The sequence below is a fragment of the Pongo pygmaeus genome, chromosome 7 (genome assembly GCF_028885625.2).
Source record: "Pongo pygmaeus isolate AG05252 chromosome 7, NHGRI_mPonPyg2-v2.0_pri, whole genome shotgun sequence".
In the NCBI taxonomy this organism is placed as follows: domain Eukaryota; kingdom Metazoa; phylum Chordata; class Mammalia; order Primates; family Hominidae; genus Pongo; species Pongo pygmaeus.
Genome location: NC_072380.2, coordinates 122,071,320 through 122,093,137, shown reverse-complemented (window position 1 = coordinate 122,093,137; position 21,818 = coordinate 122,071,320). Strand labels below are relative to the sequence as shown.

The 21,818-nt window shown below is 37.0% G+C and overlaps 1 protein-coding gene across 1 annotated transcript in view; it reads right to left on the bottom strand.

Annotated features, from left to right (window-relative positions):
• Window positions 1-21,818, bottom strand: part of PKHD1L1 (PKHD1 like 1) — a 180,183-nt gene that overhangs the window by 410 nt on the left and 157,955 nt on the right. Inside the window, 9 exon segments of the mRNA XM_063669026.1 lie at window positions 3,057-3,323; window positions 6,751-6,904; window positions 7,245-7,391; window positions 7,798-7,949; window positions 11,643-11,984; window positions 14,845-14,980; window positions 17,087-17,244; window positions 19,773-19,940; window positions 20,146-20,378. Of these exon segments, the coding sequence (XP_063525096.1) occupies window positions 3,057-3,323; window positions 6,751-6,904; window positions 7,245-7,391; window positions 7,798-7,949; window positions 11,643-11,984; window positions 14,845-14,980; window positions 17,087-17,244; window positions 19,773-19,940; window positions 20,146-20,378 (1,757 nt within the window).

Sequence of the window (21,818 nt, the reverse complement as noted above, 5' to 3'; positions counted from 1 at the left end):
AAAATACAAAACAATTTTAAGTAGCAACAGCATATAGTATAATTTAAAATATATTTCATTAATTTTAACTTTTCTCATTTTTATGGTATAGTTAGCAGTATTTCTAAGTTTACCCATTTAATGTTAGAATCAGTAACGGTTTTTTTGTAGAAATTTATAGATTGTGGTGTTTATACAAGATTTTTTTATTTTTTTCACATTCAAAACGACACATTTAAAATATAAGGTCTGTTATTTAGTGAAACTTCATGATCCTCTTAAAAGTAATATATTATTAGTTCAGAATGCAAAGTTATAAAAGAACCCAGCATTTTAATCCATTAGTGGTGTTTAAATTTCTTATATTCTAATTGAAAAATGGTAGTTTATTTAGTAGCAAAGGAGAAGCCATTGATTAATCTTATTTGGAAGAGTTCCTGGAAAAAACTCAGGAGCTATATGATTTACTAATTATTTGAGAATAGAATTACATTAATTTGGTAAAGTACCAAAGTTGTCAGGAGTAAGCAGGATGAGAGTCAATAAAGGTTTTTGCACTTAATGAGGCAATGAAAAATGCACAAATGTATATTGAGCAATATTTAGCCAATTAGACCTTACATTTTAATGCTTCTGAGAAAAAAATAAAATGAATTAAAGAAATGCTTGTCATCCTATTATAAAATAAACAATTGGTCTTACTTTTATTACTATTCTGGAGACAAGAAAACTGGCATAAAAATAACATAAACCTCCTTGTCTATATTCAGCTATAAGAGGCCAGGACAATGTCTCTGCAAACTATGCTTCTCCCTTGACCGCTGGACTCCAATTAATTTCTTCCATTAGGAGAAAAGAAAGGATTTCCTTCTTCTTGTTTTCTGGCTATTCCTGAGACCCCAGTAGTTTGTTTCAGCCTCCAGTTTGTTTTGTCACTTCCAGACCCAGCCTTACTATGTCCCCGATCCTTTATATTTAAATTTAAAATCTAGTCTTGGCTTTTATTGCTCAATATGCTTTAGTATTCTTCTAAATTGTTACCCCACCTCAAATTCTTCCTCGACTTTATTATACAGTATCTCTTATGTGATTTTTTTCACTAACCTGTCAGAAACTCTCCCCCATTAAATGAATTGCAAACTGATTAATATGTTCCAGTCAAAGCTCTTTACAATTTGCCCACAATACCCCTACTCAACATTTCCCCTTAAGTCAGAGGTAAAGACTCAACTTTCACTTTCAAGATTTAAAATCAATTAAACCACAACCACATTTTTCGTACTTATAATATGCAAGGCATACAGTCTTGTAAGTGCTCACAATTTGGTGATGAAGATAGATTTGAATATAAGCTTAATACAAGTACATTACAGAAAGGACTATAATAATGATATAAACACAAAGTGCAGTTGGAGACCAAGGGAGAGGAGAATTAAATGTAGAGTGGGAAGCAAGAAGGGAAACCTGCTGGATGAGGTGGAATTTGAGCAAGACATAGAAGGATGCTGTGAGAGGTAACCTTGGTGAGTAGAGGCTGGCAGCCCAGGTATAGCTACAGGGAATATGTAGGGTGGAGAGAATTCTTTCTGGAAATGATTTGGTAAAAGGAGGGAGTCTTCAAATCTGTTTTCAAGGTCTTTGATGTTGATTATATTTTTTGCATGTAGTGAGGAACAGTTGAGGATTTGAGATTCCTGTTAGCATTACATGACCTTAAATCTGACAGCAATATGGAGGATAGGCAAAAATGGCACTGGCATTAACTGAGAAGGGATAATTGGAGAAGTATGTTTGTAAGGAGATGTGAGGAATTCTGTGCTAAACATGTATAACTGAAGATGTTTTATTCCACTGCCATTTTTTCCTTGCTCCTATCATGTCCCTGTTCTTGAGTGCCTTTTCCCTCCCTTTCCAAATCTTATACATTTTATACAGTCCCAACTTTCATGTGTTGCTAATGCAATGACATTTGCAGTCATCTCTAATCATATAGGGACCTCTCCCTTTTATCAAGCTCTCTAATATTCAATGTCTCTCTGTCTGCCTGTCATTCCTGGTACTAGCACCTTTATTATCCTTAGTGAAACTACACCTCCGCCATTCTCAGTACCTTACCCCATGTGACCAGGCCAAGCTAATTAGAATGCTGTGGCCACAGTGATTTGTTCAGGAATGGGCATGTGACCCAAGGCAGGTCAATGACATAGCTTTGGGGCTTTTCTGTGGAACTGTTGGGAAAGAAGTTAGCTCTTTCTGTATTGGTTGATGGGCTGGTAGAAGATGTTGGTAGGTACCTTTGTAATGAGGATTGGGCATGGTGAGGAGTCAGCCTGGGAGTGAAGCTAACCAAAGACAGTGGAGCCAAGAGAAGAAGAGACAGAGGTTCTAGAAGATATCATCTGAGTCCTTAGATCCAACTGTTTCAGAAACCAGACAACTTCTGGACTGCTAAGTGATCACTTTACTAGCTAGATCAATTCAAGCTAAGAATCTGCATCTTGCAACTCAAAAAGAGTTCTGACATGACCTGCACTTTTGTTTCACATTACTTATTTATTTATTTATTTATTTGTTTATTTATGTATTTATTTACTTTGACAGAGTCTTGCTCTGTCACGCAGGCTGGAGTGCAGTGGCGGGATCTCAGTTCACTGCAGCCTCCACTTCCCAGGCTCAAGCGATTCTCCTGCCTCAGCCACCCGAGTAGCTAGGATTACAGTTGCGCACCACCATGCCCGGCTAATTTTTTAATATTTTTAGTAGAGATGGGGTTTTGCCATGTTGGCCAGGCTGGTCTCCAACTCCTGACCTCAGGTGATCCACCTGCCTCAGCCACCCAAAATGCTGGGATTACAGGTATGAGCCACTGTGCCCAGCCTTGTTTCACCACATTCTTATAGACCAACATGTAGTGAATAACATTTTCCAAAGGTTGTCTTGTCTCTGCCATTGAGGCTGTTACTTTCTCTTTGTGCACACAGTGATATCATGCACAAGAGCTGTGCACACAGCCTTTATCCAGTAAACACTGGTACTTCAACATGTAGAGAAATAATGTATTGATGGACTGTACTTACTTAAAGTTATATTCAAAGTTGAAACTGCAGCCATAAATATTTCCAAGAACCACATTCTTCCAATCAGACAGCTAATTACTACAGTCATTATCTGGGCATATGTACCCACAGTTGATGCTTTGCTGTTGCTGCTGCTGCTGCTGCCACTGCTGCTGCTACTACTGCTGCTGCTGCCACTGCTAGAGACAGACTCTGCCAGCAGGCTGAAAGTTCTGGATTCTACCCAAACAACATTATCCAGTATAAATTCAATCTTATAATTTTTTCCTGGAAAAAAAAAGCATCATAGTGTTTGATTTCCTTTTATGTTTTACTTGTTTTCATACAGTTCCCATTTGATTTTCATTGACTGAAAAACACTATACAGATCCTGATGAAATATTTTTGAAAGTTAAGTCAAATAAATTAGTTTAAGTACAGACAAGTATAGACAGGGTCTCAGAGTTAGAAGAGTTCTATCTGCCCATTAACTGAACAACAGGGAAGCTGGGTAGATTTTCTTTCTGCAGCAGCAGTACCTGCTTCTTAGAGCCCCTTCCTAGTGCCCAGGACTAGACAAAAACTGTTGGAAATGAGGGACAATAGGGAAGAGAGGTGAGGGTGTTGAATCTCAGTTTCATCCCTTCGTACTTGACCTAGGAGTAGAGAAGCATCAGGCTCAGTTGGGGGCGGTGGGGATGAATACTGAACTTTTTATTTTGAAAAATTTCAAACAAGAAAAGAGTTGAAAGAATAATACAGCAAACAACCATATTCCCTCCATTAAGATTCAAAAAACTTTTACCATGTTTCACATTTGTTTGAAGTTAGATGCCATTTTTGTATTACAAGGCTATGACCCTTTTTCCTTATTCCAGGTAGACATTTTAGAAACATTGTTACTTGTGTTTAGAATGTAAAAAAGTTAAAGAGCTCATCCAATATTATTTAATCTCCAGGTTAAATCTTCCCACAGTTTTGAATAGGAGATAGCCAATATGTTTTTCCTTGCTATAATTTCTTTTGGGTCTATTGCTATCATTAATAATAATCACTACACAGAATAGCGTTTCTAATACTTGTACAGCCCTGTAAGTTTTTACTCATCTGTTTTCTGTGTTATTTGTTTTTAAAAAGTCATTTCTGTTTTCATTCGTTTTTTAGGAAGAGAATATAATTAGACCTTGATCACATCTGTGGTTTCATGAACAATTGCAATTCATTACATAACTTTCAGGATATATGGGCACTGTACTATAGAATTTTCTGTCACTGACAATTCCTGACAATGATGTATTAAAAATTTTTTCTTTTTGCATTAAAAAATCTGAATTTTTGTGGCAAGTGAATTTTTTTATTAATTTTTTTGACGAGCAAATAATTTAGGGTAGTCCTTTTATTTTGTTTTTCTCCTCCTGAAGTACTGTGAAGAAGACCAAGCTAGCCTTATGGAAAGACCACATAGAGGAGAACTGAAGAACCCAGCCAAAATCCAGAATCAAGCCATCTTAGCCAGCGCTAGCTAATGGAAATTCCCAGCTGAAGCCCCAGACATTGGAGCAGTGATGAGCCATCCTGGCCCAAATTTCTGACACACAGAATTGTGAGCAAATGAAATGGTGTTATTAGATCTGGGGCTGGTTTGTTTCATAGCAATAGAAACCGAAACAAACACTAAACATTACATAGGACGCTAAACAAATATGTCCCAGTGTCTGTTAGTAATACTCTCTTTATCTACGTTGGTTAAAGATGCAGATCCTTTTTCTCCCACTCATTTCTCACATCACCATTTTCTGTGTTAGAAACCACAACCTGTATCTCCTCTACCCAAGTACCCTGCTTTGCTCTTTATGGAGCTATATGTAGAAGAGGGGTGCTGTGCTGTCAGGCCGCAGTCTGATCAGCAAGGGGATTTCCTTCAGTGCAGTGACTGTGGGGGTTAACTGCTAGAAAGAGCCAGTGAAAGATATTTTGTTAATTTTCTCACTAATGCTTTGTTGTTATTGTAATTTTACTGTGGTTAATCTACAAACTGGCTAATTGATTTAAAAATAATGAAGAGATTCCTATACTTGGCTTTCCTTATTGCACATAACCAGGGAACTGAGATGCCACACTTGATGAAGAAAAGAGGAGAGAGAGAGAGGAAGAGGGGAGGGGAGAAGGAGAGGGTAAGAGAGAGGACAGAGGGGGAGGGAAGGAGGGATGGAAGGAAGGACAGAAGGAGGGAGGGAGAGAGGAAGGAAGGAAGGAGGAAGGAAGGAAGGAGGAAGGGAGGGAAGGAAGGATGGAAAAGGAGACACACAGGTGAAGAGTGCTGGCACTTCTCCTTGGCAAGTAAGACAGACCCTCCCAAGGGAAGCTTTGAATTCTGAAAAAAAAACTTAATATATGAAAGAAAACTGCTTAAATTATTATTTTGTTGCCACAGTAAAATGCCAAAACCTATTTTAGTGCTTTAGTGCTCCAGTGATCCTGGGTACTTTTGGAACATTGTAGTTTGAAGACCTTAGTCACAAGGTTGGTTCTTTTCCACTGGATACTTATTGGGTCCACCCTCATGAAGAGGTGAGCAAACTTCTTTTCAGGTAGGGTTCTTGCCAGCTGCCTCATTTCCCATAAAAAAAAATTCCATTTGGGCTGATAGTTGAAAGAATTTAGCTCTGTTCTAAACCAGAAAGCAGTGGGACACAAGGTACTTGTCTAGGAGCACACCACTGAACTGTCATTTAATTATTATCAAACATTAGGCTGAGATATTGCTGCCCAGTAGGCAGACTGAACATATCTGGTGTAGGACACTATCAAAGCATGGAGAAACAAAAATTCAGGGAAAAAATTGGGGGGAGGGGTGCCACTACACAGCCTTTTCAGAAGTTAAGGCCCCTAACTATCTTAAATAGGCCCTGGGTTGGGACAAACAGAACAATGGAGGCCTTTCTCAAATGTAAGCAGTTTATCCATTTCATTCTTTTAGATACTCTACATTCTATCACCAAGAGAGATCTGTTTGGGGATATATCATCTGGACCCTGGTAGAATGGTTTTTACCAATCAGAGTTGTGTCATCAACCTATATGAAGATAGTATAAAAAACGTAATTGTGGCCGTCATGGCTGTATTTACTGGACCGATGTTGAAGATATCACTTAATACAGATTAATTGTGCACACTTTCTGAAAAATCACAGGAGACATTTGTTCTGTTCTCAGAGAATATTATAATTCTCACAGTAACTGGTCTGTTTATTTGGTGGGTACTGTAAATTATGATAATGCTCATTTTCTCTTTTGCTTTTGCTTTCAGAAAGACCACAGCCAACTTTCTAGCCCAACTCTGAACTCCTCCTTAAGACATTAAAGTTATATGAGCCTAACTTATCCTTTATTTTATTGAATTTGAAAATCTATGTGTTAATTTTTCTTACAATAATGTAATACATCTTTAGTGAGCAAATTTAGGAAAGTATACAAATGGATAAATCATGATATAATTTGATTTCCTTAATTTTTTATTTTAATTTCTATTTATTTCACATATTAAATCTACTCTTAAGCTAGACTAAATATTTTCCGAAACAAGGAAAAATATAGCATTCTGATGTCTATAATTTATTGACCAGAGTGTTACAGAATGCTTTGTTAGTTAAAAGAACATTATAATTGTCTCTATTTATGGCTGTATATGTGAGGATCCAAAATAGTGCACCCACCTGTTCTAAGGGGAGTAAGGTCTGTGTAGTTGGCCCAACAGCTGCTAAACAGAATTGTTGTATTTCCACTAAGGCCATTGACTTGGTTATTATTGGAGTCCTTGAGTATGGCCCTCAAAGTTAGTGCAGTAATTCCAACTGATACACAGTTACCCTAAAAAAAAAAAAAGTAGATAATTATAACAATTGTCCTGTTTCCATGCTTTTAAACATATATGCAAAACTTTATTTTCAAAAATGCCTCATTATAAATTGAAAATCTGCAGAAGCTCCTTATTCTACACAAAGAGTTCACAAACCTGAGCAGCAGAAGTTCATTTAACATAAACATTTTTAAGACATTACAAGATGGTATCCTTGGATATTAGTCCAACTTCTAAAGGGGCCGTGTGATCCTCAGGCTGCCAGCACACCAGGATGAGTGAAACTGGCTCATCCTTCAGAATTTGTAGCTTAATTCCTTCACTTAAATAAAATTTTGAGTTACGACTTACGTCAGAATCTGTTGCCTTTACCGAAGGCTGCTGAGGAAATGGCTGTCCCAGCTGTGCTGCCACCAGCTGAGTGATCACTAAGAGTGAGGACACAAAGGCCACGTGATGAACAGGAAATGGAGACCTTTCAACTGGCTGGGCAGTTACCTGTGAATGAACGAGGGATGAACTGGTTTCTGCATGATAAACTACACTCAGCAGCAAACTCATTTTAGCCAGGCTGAGTATAATATATTCATTATTTATTTTAGAATATGTTCAATATGTAAAATTAATATAATTACAATATTTCCTCCATTAAATTTATGAAGCATTGTTATAAATATGCAAAGCAAAGCAAATTTGGAACCAATACACAACTTTTGGAAGATATGCTCCTTTGTTCAAACAACTTTATTATCATTTTAGCAAGCCTATGAAAAGTCAACAATAAATAAGAAAGACATGCCTGCTAAATTATTGTTTTGAAATAGAAACAGAGAGTTAAAATAAGAAATAAGTAATGATATTTTAAGTCCCCCAAAATGCATTTTTTCTAGTTGCATTTTCTTACCTTAATCCACCCAGAGTCACTTGGGCTGGGGAGGGGATTAGTAATCGACATGGACGAAATGTTAAATCCAAGGATGCTACTGATTTTTCCTAAAATTACAGCTTGTCCAAGAGAAGCAGCAATTTCCTGGAGTTCAGATAATTGCATCTGACCTATAGGGAAACAGTATTATGACATTTGGATTATAAAAGTGTAGAACTGTGAGAACACATGAGAGTTTTTCACTTTAGCTTTCTTTGCATTGCTCCATCACATTATAGAATTCTAAGGCTTTCTAGTCTTACCTGTTCATTAATATGAACAGTCATATTAATGAGGGGAGGAAAAGGAAGAACTCAGCAGAATATATTTTAAGTTGGAATTAAAGGAAGAACAAAGGTAGATAAAACAGATACAAGAAAAACGAATGAAAACATAGTGGGAGAATATATGTCTCTTAATTTAATACTTTCTGCTACCAATCTTTGTTTACCAATGAAGCATTATCATGCATTTCTATTATCATGTGTCATTTTAGAAAATAAAGTGTTAATTTTGGAATGGAAGGATTGTTAGAATTGATCTTATTATGTGTATGTATTAATATATTAGTTGCTAAAGTTATTAAATTACTAACCAATTGTTACTTGCTTTGGACATCTGACAATTTTCAGTTACTTTTAACACTACATACAGTTTCTGTTCCCCTTTTCTAGCATGTCAGGTCTGGAGTTTCCTCTTAAACCTTCTGCCCCCACAGTGCTCCTTACCTTAAAAAGTGGTACCTTAATGCACCATATTCCTTTTTTCAGAAGCCTGGTAGTTTTGCTTAATCCCTGCTCCTTCACCTCTCCACTACACCACATCTAATCCGTTACCAATTTCTAACTCTCTCTGTCCCTGTTGTTAAAATCCTAATTAAAGCCACATCAGCAGGGTTACTAAAACCACTTTTAAACTGGCCTCTGGAGTCAGACTGATCTTTTAAGAAACAACTGTAAACCAGGATAACGTTTTGGTGTATTGCAGGCCTTGCTAACCCCTTGTTCCTAGGTATCCTGTACCTTCCATATCCAGAGTCATGCCTTGAGGAATCAAATCACTGAGTTTCTTCTATTAAAGTTAAGCCATAGGCTTAGAGTGCTCAGGAAGAAGGAGGTAACGTCTTGGGCCAGCAGGTCTGACATGACACTATGAACCCCACAGTCCTAAGCTATTTCAATCCTTGTCAGTTTAAAAGGACTCTTTTGGATGACTCAGACTCTTTTGGAAAAAGGCTCAGTCTTTCAGATTCCTCCCTCTCCTCATACTCCCTCCAGAAACAGCCTTCTCCAAGAAGGCCTCCCAAGTCTGAGGGCTTGTGTATCTAGCTGCAGCAGTACAGAACTGCTTCAGGTCCATGTACTACTATTACTACTTTGCATGGAGTCTGATGCAGTCTGCACTGTTAACAGGTTCTCGCTGACCGTTCGACATGTGAGGGCATTCATTTCTGCTGATTGCCATCTAGAAACCAAAGACCTTAACTTGAAGGCCTCTTATTCCTGGCTGTAGGACTCTGTCTGCTCATAAATGCCATTAATACATAGGTAACCCCTTTCTAGGACATCTGGGAATTTCTGGATATCCTGATACTATATAAAAGCTATAAAGAGCCAGGAGTACAACTACATGAACATCTTTCTTGCCACTTCTCAACATTTTGCTGTGATTCACCAAGTTGTAGGGTTCTCCTTGAGACTTGAAACACTATCCCAGTCTATGTCTAGAAAACATGCCATTAGCCTGTCCCTCCCACCATCTCTAACTTCTACATTCTTCAGTGGTCTTATACCTGTCTGGAGAAATCTAACAAGCTGAAACTGCTTTAAGGGGATGGACATAGGAGGGATTGTATGTGGGGAAATGTATGTCACATGTAAGAAATAAATCCCAGTTTCTTTGGATATCTAGTGGCTAGTGTGGTAAATTTTGGACCTCACGACACGTAAGGGCTCACCAGGGATTTCTAAGAGTAGGTAAGTAATCTGTATGTGTGCCATGGGCCCTCTACGACTCCTAAAGTAACGGGCAAAGTCATGCTGAGTCCAAACCCTGAGTCTGTAAGTCGAAGTGAGTACAGAACTGATGAAGGAAAGTTAACTATGACTCTGGGCAGAGAACATTGTGGGAGATCTGGTTGCAACACAAGCCTATGCTTCCTACGCTCTTCTAACCAAGAGTTTATAAACACCTCCCTCCACGCAGGCAAGGCTTCCCACAGGCTTATTCCCCCAATGGAAGAAACTTCCGCCTGCTTAGCTGGTAGAATTCCAGAGTGATAATGTGGTAGGTGCATAGGGTCAATGCCTAGAAGCAAACCTCTTGGGAAAATGAGTGAAGATCTCTAGTGGCATAAAGTGAGAACTTCACCCAGTACCCAGGTTTACACAGAACCTGGGAGTTTAATGATAAAGTGACTGAACACAGGTAGATAGGGTAGATCCCAGCCTAGTGGGGCTGCAGTTTATATACATCTGGAGGATCTCTTTAGGAAAAGGAGTGCAGAAAAATCATACCTTTGTAGCTTTCATAATAACATTCAATGATTTGACCACATTATGAGGACCTCTCCTAAGGTATTGAAAGTGAAAGCCCCTCCCAGGACTTGTATCAGTGAGGGGGCTTGAAGCGTAAGCTTCATTAGCTGGATGATAGATCTTCCTCTGACAGATACCTGCCTCTCCTATTCTTGGGGAGGGGTACACCTAGGTCAGAGTACTTCTGCTTGACCACTGAAGACAAAGGCATGGTTGCAGGTTAGCAGTGGGGGATGTTATTGCATGCCAGAAGACCAGGAAAGTTCAGTAGTACCTCAAGAGATGTATATGTAGAGCAGAGAAGATGACCCACTCTGTACCAGAGGCTGTGAAGACAAGACGATAACGTGAGGACGGAGGCCAGGACAGCCCCTTGGTATTCAGACCCCAACTTGAAAGGAGCAGATGGATAGAGAAAATTTGAAGAGCTGAGCATTTACTCAAGTGCCCAAACTGAGTGACCCTAAGGAAATGATTTCAGCCAGCAGAGATTTCTCTGATGGGACAGTTGAGCTTATTTTTTATTTTTATCTCTGATATTTTTTATCTCTGATATTTTTATCTCTGATAAAAAATAGGAAGTGAGGGACACAGGAGGGGATGATGGCTTGTGAGGATGATTCGCTCAGTCACAGGAAATAAAGACAGATTATATACTTGCACATCTGCCCTTGTTGGGGTGAATCTGTGACTTTACTGTGGAAATCTAACCCACCACTCTACTGCTCAGAATATCCAAGAATATTTACTCTTTTTCTTAAGAAAACATCCACAGTCCTTCCTTTGACTTCCAAAGCTCTCCACATCTAGCACCTATCTACCCCTCGGCTACACCTCCAGCAGCTTGTCCTTCCTGGCTCCTTCCACTCCAGACCAATTGGACCTGTTTCCTCTCTTCAAATGCACCAAACTCTCACCAACAGTTTCCATAGCCTGAACACTCTTTTTCCTCTGTCTTTTCGTTGACTATCTTCATCCTTAATCTCTCATTTATAAGGTTACTTGCTTAAGTAGGTCTTCCCAGATCTTTTTATATTAGATCAAATTCTTTTGTTGAATTTATTAATCATCACAATAACAAAACAGAGATTCAAATTCCTTCCAATTCTAAAAGAGTTTGGTAGTACAGGAGCAAAGAAGGAAAAAGGGTCTCGAGGCGCTTAAAGGGTTCAGGATGTGGGGTTGATGGGACTTCCTGAGGCCTGGCTCACCAGGCCCTAATCAGGTTATTTATGGATATGGATTTGGTAATTGCATTCCTCCATCTCAAACACCTGTTATTCATACCTGTGGTGCCATTGCTTAAGAACTGAATAGGAGGGTCTCCAATCTCTATTTCAATTATGAATCCCATGGATCTCTTCCTCCTCAGACTCTTCCCTCTTACTTTGCTGATACGGATTTTGTCACTTGGTATCTTTAAGAACAAGGCAAGATTTCTAACCAGATTGTGAGAGGTATAAAAGTCATCTTCTGTTGCAGCAGGTAATTGGAAAGAAACAAATATCACTGTGGCAGTGTGAATTTCAACAGGTATAGTTCCTTTAACCAAAAGATAAAGCATCTGGTAGGTTCTATCAAAGTAGTTTTCACCAAGGACAGTGGAATCCAGGTTAGGAAGGAATTGATCTATGAAGGAAAAAAGCCAGAACATCACAGCTAAGTATTTTATAGTATCACAATCAACCTGCATTACTTAATGTTTGTTTGAATTTAGAAAATCCCCCCAAATTCAACTTTATCATTCTTTCATAAGAAAGCATACCTTTTTAAAAACAAAAATACTTATAGAACTGACTCGCAAAATTAAAGCCACTCCTTTAAAAAATACCACAAATAACCATTATACATTGTTTTTTTAAAAAATTAGCTATATAGACACAGTATAAATGAGAAACAAATCGAGTTATGATCCCAGGAGCCTATACTGTAGTTGAAACACTATTCACATGCTCATAATTTTAAAGCCTTGACTGAAGGCATTTGGTAATTTAAAAATATAAATTTAACTTTACTAGCTATCTAATTTATACAGTGCTATATGCCAACTCTTAAAAGAGCATTTACAATTCAGTGTTTCTATTTTAACTAAGGACAAAACTGTGTAATAAAAATGAAATATATTAAAACATCTCAGAAGAATCTTATACCAACTAAACAGGCTTACATTTCAGCCTGAATAATGTTTGGTTAATGCAAAACAAATTCTGCTAGGGAACTGAATTTTACAAAACTGATTGAGATCATTATAATGAATGAATATATGTATGATTTTATGGCAGAGTATCAACAATTTCTAAGAGCTAATAAACCCACTAACACATATTGAGCCCAGACAAACACTGAACTGTGTAATAGTGGTGGAATGAGGTATGTAGCTTCTTACCACATTTCATTGTGAGGCTTACTAGGAAAAAGAAATTAAAATTTTAGGAAGAAGAAGGAATTTCACAGTAATGAAAGGAGCAGAGACAAAGATCATAAAACATTTGGGTAACTCCCAAAATATGTATAGGTTCATAACACAGGGATATTATTTTGCATGCCAAGTGCCAAAGCAAAACATTCACTTAAAAGCAACGCTGTTTTAGAAAAACACCACTACCACTACCATAAAACACACATTTATCTGTAAGAGGGCAGTGGTGGAGTTGTTTTCTGGCTCTTCAGCACCTACATTATCAATTCTTTACATTACGTTCTGTCTATGGAGAACAAAATAATATCCCTGTGTTATGGATCTATACATATTTTGGGGTTTTGGAAATGTTTTATTAATATCTCTGTCTCTGCTTTTTTCATTACTGTGAAATGCCCTCCTCCTTCTAAAATTTTAATTTCTTTTTCCTAATAAGCCTCACAATGAAATGTGGTAAGAAACTAAATACCTTATTCCACTACTAATTATACAATTCAGCATTTGTCTGGGCTCAATATATGTTAGCGGAACTCTCTGCCTATGAAGATAGTTCCTATTTTTCTGACTCTAAATGATACTGTGCTTGGTACCGTATGTGTTATTTGAAAAGAGTGAACAATTTATTAAAATTAAGCTACAAATGCCATTTTATTCATGACACAACTATTTATATATAAAAAGTACTAACGCTGACTCTCTTAATTTAAAAGAAGGCAATATGGCATAATGGTTAAGTGCATGGGTTTTAGAGCTAGACTGTTTTTGAGTTCTTGTTGTGCACCATACCAGCTTGAGACTGCTATGGACTGAATTGTGTCCCCAAATTTCACATATTGAAGCCCTAATCTTCAAGGTGATGATATTTGGAGATGAGAGCCTTTGGGAGGAAATAGGGTTTAGATGAGATTGTGAAGGCAGAGACCTCATGATGGAATTAGTGCCCTTCTAAAAGGAGACACCAGAGAGCTTGCTGGCACTCTCTCAGCCATGTCAGGACACAGCAAGAAAGTGGCCATCTGCAAGCTGAGCAAAGAACCCTCAGCAGAACATGACTATCATGGCACCCTGATCTCAGACTTTCAGAGATCCAAAGAAAATAAATTTCTGTTGTTTGAGCCACTCAATCTGTGGTATTTTGTTATGGCAGACTGAACTAAGACCACTATCTTGGCAAATTACTTCCTGTGTCTCAATTTACTCATCTGTGCCTACCTCATAGAGTTACTATGATGTAGTAACAATGAGTTACATATAAAGCATGTAGAGCTGTGCCTAAAATATAGTAATGTCTCTGGAAACATTAGCAATTCATGTTATTAGTAGGAATACGACTTCTTCTATAAATGGTAAAGCAAACAGATTACCCATTCATATTTTCAAGTCTAGCTCATATTACGATCTACCACACACATCTATATAATGGTTAGCTAAGAATATGGATCACATCAGAAAATGACGATGAGTAGCCCATGTGGAATGGAATGTATGCTATTGGCCTCATTAGAACCCTGTTTAACAAAAAGACATACATAAGCAGAAATAAATCCTGGTTTTACAAATATCGGTCAATGAATAAGTTTTGCCTCTTCCATATGTTTCATTTAACAAAAGTTTATTTTATCATATTTACTTCACAACCTTCAGTTGATGTTATATTAGCTTTCTTGGCAATAATTCTTATGACTGCCAATTAATTTAGGCTCTAACCTCTATGAAATAGAAGTAAAGCCAAGATAAGGTAGAACTTTTAAGCAAAATCCCTTCTAGACATAGGAAGAACTGAACTCAATGTATGCAGAATGAAAACATTCTTAGGAAGCAAAAGAATGTCCATGACAAACAAAAACTCATATCTGCACGTGCACCGATAAATAAGTTCCATTAGGAGTGATCTTTCAAGACACTCATGTTACAAATGAACACATCTTAGTATTTGGTGGACTATGGCTAAAAACTTGTTTTCTTCTGCATCATCAATAGATAAGGAATTAAAAATACTAATAATCAGACATTTAAAATATTATAAATAAGTACATATTCCACGCGTACTGTATTTTTCTGAGAAAATACCTTTGTACAGATGGTTATTAAGTTCACAGTGTTTCTGCTGGGCATTCCATATTGTAGTTTTTGGACAGACCAATAAGTTGTTCACATAGACATCCAAACGTTGAAGTGTGGAAAAGAAAATTCCTACTAGAACAACCTATTAAAGAAAAAAAAATTTTAAGAAAGCAACAAAACGGAATATTTATAATTTAGCACTTAAACCATCCTTCAATATTGTACACTTTCTGCAAACTATTAAAACTAAGTTTTATGGATTTGGGATAAGGGATGAGCTAAAATTTTAAAATGGGCTTACATTCAACCATTCATACAGATAGTACAGCTTAACTCTTAATTGACTATTCTTAGTAGAAAAGTGCAATAAGAGAAATTATTAGAGGAGTATCCCTAAGTTTAAAAAAAAGGTTCATTTAAAAGACAACAAAGAACAACACAGGCTTTCAACATCAGGAGCAGGGAAAGAGGGACTTAGCTATACTCTATATAATGCAGCCACACAAAATTAAGTACTTAATGTTGGGAAAAAAATGCTTATCTCTGAGAAAAATTTGGTAGGAAGACCAAAATAGTTTTCAAAATAACTATCCTCTCTGATTCAATTTTAGTCATTTTTCATGTTTATATTGCTTACATTTCATGCTCTCAGCTATGATCATAAAGAGACTGGCCTTTCCAAGAGCAGGGAAGGATTAATATGGAGTTTAATAAGCTATACATAGTTCTGGAATCTTCTTTGGATATTGTCTTCAGAGGCTCAGAATATTAACAGTCACATTACTTTGTAGTCACTATTCTCATTTTTAGAGTTAAAATATTCCCTTCTAATTTTTTACAAAAGAAAATTTTGAGTTCCTATTTCAGCCATGTGGTATTCTAAGTGCTGGCAGAGCCACTGGCTTCTCTGAGCTTATATTCAAGAGTGATGAGAGACAAAAAATAGAAATAATAAAAGGTAAAGTAGGAAACATGTTAGATGGTGATGAATCCTGTGGAGAAAAGAAAAAAGTAAATCAGGGTGCATGTAACTTGGGAGAGCCAAGCAAGGAGGCGTGATCTTGGAGGCCTATTGAGGAAAGTGGAATCTGAGGAGAGGGGAACTTTAGCCACTTAGGGAAGAATGTTTTAGACTGAGGCAACGTCAGAAACATAGGCCCGGGCGGGGGAGGGTAGCATGTTTGGTGTCTGTAGGAACAGCAAGGAGCTCAGTGGGGCTGGAGGAGTAGAAGAAGCCAGAGAGCTCAGGGATGGGAGAGATTCCCATAGGGCCTCACAGGCCACGGTGAGGATTCTGACTCTTGGACAGAGACCGATAGGGAAATTGTTACAGGGTTTGGGGCATGGGAGAGACGTGATCTGACATATTTTCATGGTATCTGGCTACTAAGTTGAGAACAGACTATAGAAGGGCAAAGGTGGAAGTAGAAAGGAATTGGGAGGCAATTACCATGATCCAGGAAAGGCGCAGTGGAGGTGGTGAGAAGTGGGCAGATTCTGGTATTTTGAAGAGAGACTCAAAACAACTTGCAGATTGGTTGGATGAGGAATGTGAGCAAAAGAGAGGAGTCAAGAGTGGTTCCAAGGTTTTGTCTGGAGCGAAGGGATGGAACTGCTGTCTCCTGGGAAGGGGCAGGTGCCTCCTTTCCTTACTCCTTTCTCTGTTTCACCTTATCAGCATTCTTTCTTCACATTAAACACCCTGGGACTTTAAAGTCTCATATTCTTAGAAAAGAAAATCTGAATGATGACACTACTGGTTAAACTCATATGTTTTTCATACTTATTAAATATAAATTTAATGATCCTGGCTGAGTTCAGTTTCTAGCAAAGACTTAACATTATTGAAGATATTAAAAATAACATGCTGCAGTCTCTGAAGTAAATTCCAAAGGTGTATTTCTGATATATATATAAGTAATAGCAGCATTGAAGAATAAGTATATAATTCCAAGTGATCGGTTTTGGATATACATTATTTTTATGTAAAAATTTAGGTTTGCCTCATGTATGGAGCACCAGGATCAAGTGCATATGGCAAGGGGATGATGGTAATGCTTGGTACTTGTACCTTCAGGTTGATGAAAACTGTCTAGGCTAATAATAATTTCAGTGGTACCCTGATGCATCCTTGGAAATGAGCTGTAAGGCTGACAATGTTAGAACAGGGGAGGAGGTCCAAGCCTTAGCAGATAGAAATAACATGCAAATAATCAACAGCAATTACTTTTAAGACATCTTGCCCTACCTTGTTATGATCAACATTAAGCAACATCAGTCCAAGATTCTGAGGACTGGTGCCAGTGAAGTAAACTTCATAAGATTTGTTCAGAGCCACAATGCTGTGAAACAGGGACAGCCTTCTCTGGCATGTATATCCAGCACACCAGCCATGATCCTGTGGGCCTAAATCCATGCAGAATGAAAGTGCATACTCCTATATCATGCATTTTATTAGTATAAAATCTGAAGAGTAATTGTATTAAAAATAAATTGCAGTGGTCAAGTTCAAATGCAAGTTCAGCATTTATACCTATTACCCATCCACCGTTACCCAGCCAGCTAAGCTTTTCTCAAACCTTGGCTTAAAAAGGAAGGCAGGGAAGAAACTTCTTCCTATCACCCTACTTTTACACTGCCCAGGGCAAGAAGGGTACATTAATGTGTTAATAAGAATTTGTATTGGAAGGTCACTGACAGAAATAGTAGATTTCCATATATCTCTACTTTAATGATAGTATTCAAGCCTAGGCCACATGGTGAGGAAGAAAATGCTTGATCCTTTCTCCTCCCTACCAAATATAAGCTTGAGTGGGAATTGAACTTTCTCAGGCTCTTTGTTAGGAAATGTGCTATAATAGAGGTAATTTGTTAACAATAGGCTCTGTACCTGGAAAACATGGACATTTGAATGCCTGAACCGTTGATTCATTAATTTGTTCTTTCACTCATGCACTTGTTTTTTAAAAATAGTTAATTCGTAAATTCAACAAACACATTTGTCTAATCAAGTAATTAATCTTCCTCCATTTTAAGAAATTTTTGTTGACAGTTATGACTATTAGAGTGTTGACATCATTAATGAACTGAAGCCACCTAAGAAATAACACTCTATCAAACCCTCTAGAAAGCCAAGAGATAGTGAATGCTTTTCTACCTGAATCCAAACATTTTCTGAGCAGGTTTAAAATGACTTTTATAACAAACTTCTCTATTTCATTTAAAGTGGCTGAGATTATACATATATAAAACATTGAGTGAAATATGGAATGAATTGTATTGATGTATTTATTCATTAGGTTTTCTGAATTTCCTAGCTTACTTGGAAGTATTATCAATATTTATAACTACACTTCAATCAAATTTTAAATCAATATAAACTTCTAAAGTTCATGTAGAGCCTAACCTTTTCCTTAGCATACAAAATATAAATCCTACTTTTAAATATACTTTCTTTGTGGGTTTTGAAAACAAACATAAAGAAATATCTATGTATAACAAAAATTTAGAGACAAAAGTCATATATTTAAAATAAATAAAATTTAATATTAATATTCAAAAGGAAACTTCAGTGATTTTCTGTAACTTTTATCTTGGGGAATTTTTTCCCATCTAATATAGCACATCCCAAGCTTCAGTGATTCTTCTAACACCTTCATGATTTTTCTGTGCTGCTATCATTTACATAAGACTTCTTATAATTGATAGTCACTTTTTAAAATTTAAATTCATATTGAAGAAATATGTCTTGTCATTATCATAAATGGAAAACTTGTATTGCTTGCCAGAAAAGGGAAATGTAAAAATAAGACAATGAAATCTTTTTCACCATATAAAACAGAGCTATTTGGAAAGATCTCTTCTATTACTCCATTATTCATTGACAGTTCTGAAGTTGTTCTCGTGATCTCTGCTTCATACAATCTGAAAAGCAGCGTCTAAAATTGGGTTAACTGCAGGTCACAGAAACTTGGCATAGCACACATTGGGGTGGGAGAAGTGAGGAGAGCCCTAAAATCATGAAACTTTGGAATACTCCTGATTTAGTTCATTCTGTTCTTGTAAACAAGTTTTTAAAGCACTTATATTTTATTGATTTCTAGAATATTTTAGTACATGTTATGACACTACAAGGGCACATAAATCTATCTAATCGAAGCTATGTACACTTTCAGCACATGAAAGATCCTAATCTAAGCCTGTTTAGGGACTAAGCTTTGAGCCCCTGGTGTCATTTCAAGGATATACGATGAATCCCTGTCCTGTGTTTTCAGTACCTTTTAGAAATTCATCTTATTCAAAAAGCCTTGGTCTCCTAAGCTGATCTGCATCCTCATGGAGGTCATTACCTTCCTTCTCTGCTACAGCCTTCTAAGACCAGAATGGAAGAAACCTGATGCTAGAGCTTGACCAGCTGGTCTTGACAGTCAAAGGAAGTAGAGATGAAAAAACATGTTGATAGCAAGATAAGTCTTCCAAAGATTCATGAGCATAAAACATGAGCAGGCTGAGAATACTGCTTGTCAGGTATTCCAAATAACACATTATCAGTTTTTAATATACATTAGGCAAATTGTATTTTTTGGAGATACTTGGACCATTTTTTTCTTTAAAATATTTATACCACCTTATCAATAAAGTATGAAGATCACTCCAGAAATAACTTTTCCCCTACTTCTTGCTCTCCTCTCCATCCCTCTTCCCCTCCTTCTTTTTATTTTAATGCCCAATTTTAAATAACTGTCCTTGCTTTCCTGGATGAGGTACGGCAAGATCAAGTCTCTCCCCCACACATTGCTCATTCTTACAAATGGAAGGCAAACGGCCTGATGTTTGCTAGTTGTGTAGAGTAAATAATTTATGAGATGGCTTCATGCATTTAATAACAAGCAAATGTTTTGAGTAACTGTAGTTTACGCATATTGAATACCTACCATTAATGAGATCAACATAACCATTGCCCATTATAGCCACTGGGGAAAGTCTTCGAGTTTCTGTGTCAGGATCCAGACTTTCAATAACCATCATTGCATATTCCATCCCAAAGCACTGATAGCTCTGCCACTCTGGAAGGTACTTACAGGTTGAATCTCTAATAATTCCTAGAAACATATGTGTATACATTTTAGCAATAATACAGAATCTGTTTGCAAAAAAAAATCCTCATAACATCTTTTTCCTGTTATGTTAGTTTAACAAGTAGAAAATATAAGTTATTGGTTGAGTAGATAAGTCATTAAAAATAAAACATGTATTTTGTTTCATGAGTTTAAGGCCTAATGACAGAATAAGTAAGATCCAACAAACCTTTATGAGGTGCTTTCTCAGTGACAGGAATTCTACTTCCATTCAAGAATGTGAGCATCGCCTTAGGAATTCTGTAGTCTCCAATTCCTACTTGGCTGTTTCCATCCCATTCATATTCTGCTTGAGGTATCACAGAACCAGCATTCCCCAGAAAGGAGCCGTCTATGTCTCTAAGAAAAGATTTCCTTTTGGCATCACAAACCATGTCTACACAATCAGATGGATTGACCTTACTGTGGAAAAAAGTTGAATCATTCAGTTCATTGTTTCTAGAGAGCAATATGAATATACTTGAATATTTACTTAGAGGGTATCCAAAAAAAATTGATCTATTGAATCTTATTTCAGAGAGATTTCAAAGTGGGACCAAGTAGCCTATGTAGTTTGCATTATGATGAGGTCTGCATTTCCATTCTGTTGATTTGGTCTATGATTATGAATTCATTAACATTTCAAAACAACAAGTCATACCTGTGGGATATAAAATCAGAATTCCACTTTTCTATTCTATATATTGTTGAATGATAGATTTCTTATTTGTGCATTGTTCACAACTACTAACATTGCTCCAGAGAGTAGGTGAATGATTACTCTTGTACAGGACGTATAAAATCCCTGTGTTGGCAGGGAAGTCTTTATTATTATTTCCTTTCCTTCTTGTCTTTAAAAATTATGAAAGTATTGCTTACTACAAAATAATCTAAAGATTTATTAAAAGCTCAATCCCTATCACCTTCCTATACTAAGCTTTTAGGCTCATCACCAATTACAGATTAGTATATATTCTTACAGACCTTTGTTTATGGATATATGGATATACTTGGATTGTGTTTATTATGCTACATATTTTAGTAACCATTCTATAGATAAAAGTAAGAGGTAAGGTAAATTCATCATGCAGTTCAAATGTAGATGGTATTTTGGCCTCATCTTGAGTTACCTGGAGTGTTGATTGATTGTTACCTGATTATAATAATAAAACAGCTATTTAATGTGTAAGGCACTATACATTCAAATGGTATGCATACAATATACTCATAGAATACCATGATATACACCATGGGCAGAGTTATAGTAACAAAATAATAGTGGACAGCTCAGATCTATTAAATATTATCTAGAATAGCTCTCCCTTTTTGCTATGAGAAAGACATGAAGCTATTAATACAAGTTATTCCTTACATAGTATACAAGTTTTAGAGAAGGATTTTAATAAATATTTTTATAGTTCATGTGTTCGTTGTATTCAAGTATGTGCAATGTGCTTTTGTAAGCAAGTCTGTGAGTAGAGTGCCTAGTGGCAGTCTTTTATGTTGTGGCTTTGGGCTCTTAGTCTAGGTTCCCAAGAAATAAAGCCTGAGATGTGGATTTTTGTTCAAGTAAATTAGCAAAAGAATCCTCTCAAAAGGGGGAGAAGAGAAGTGGTTTATCCACTAGCTTTAATCTGATCCCATGAAAACCCCTGGCATATGAACCACACAGCAGAGCTGTTGCCACCTTAAGACAAAGCAGCCAGTCTTGTACTCCTGAATCAGTCAGTCATTTTACAGGAACTGCAGGGTGGTGGGAGGGAGCACTTTGGACTCCTATGGCTAGTTCTATTTGGCTAAGAGCAAAGTTCTGAAAAGCCATGAGTTGTTATTGGCCAACACTGAGAACATTTGGGGGCTGGG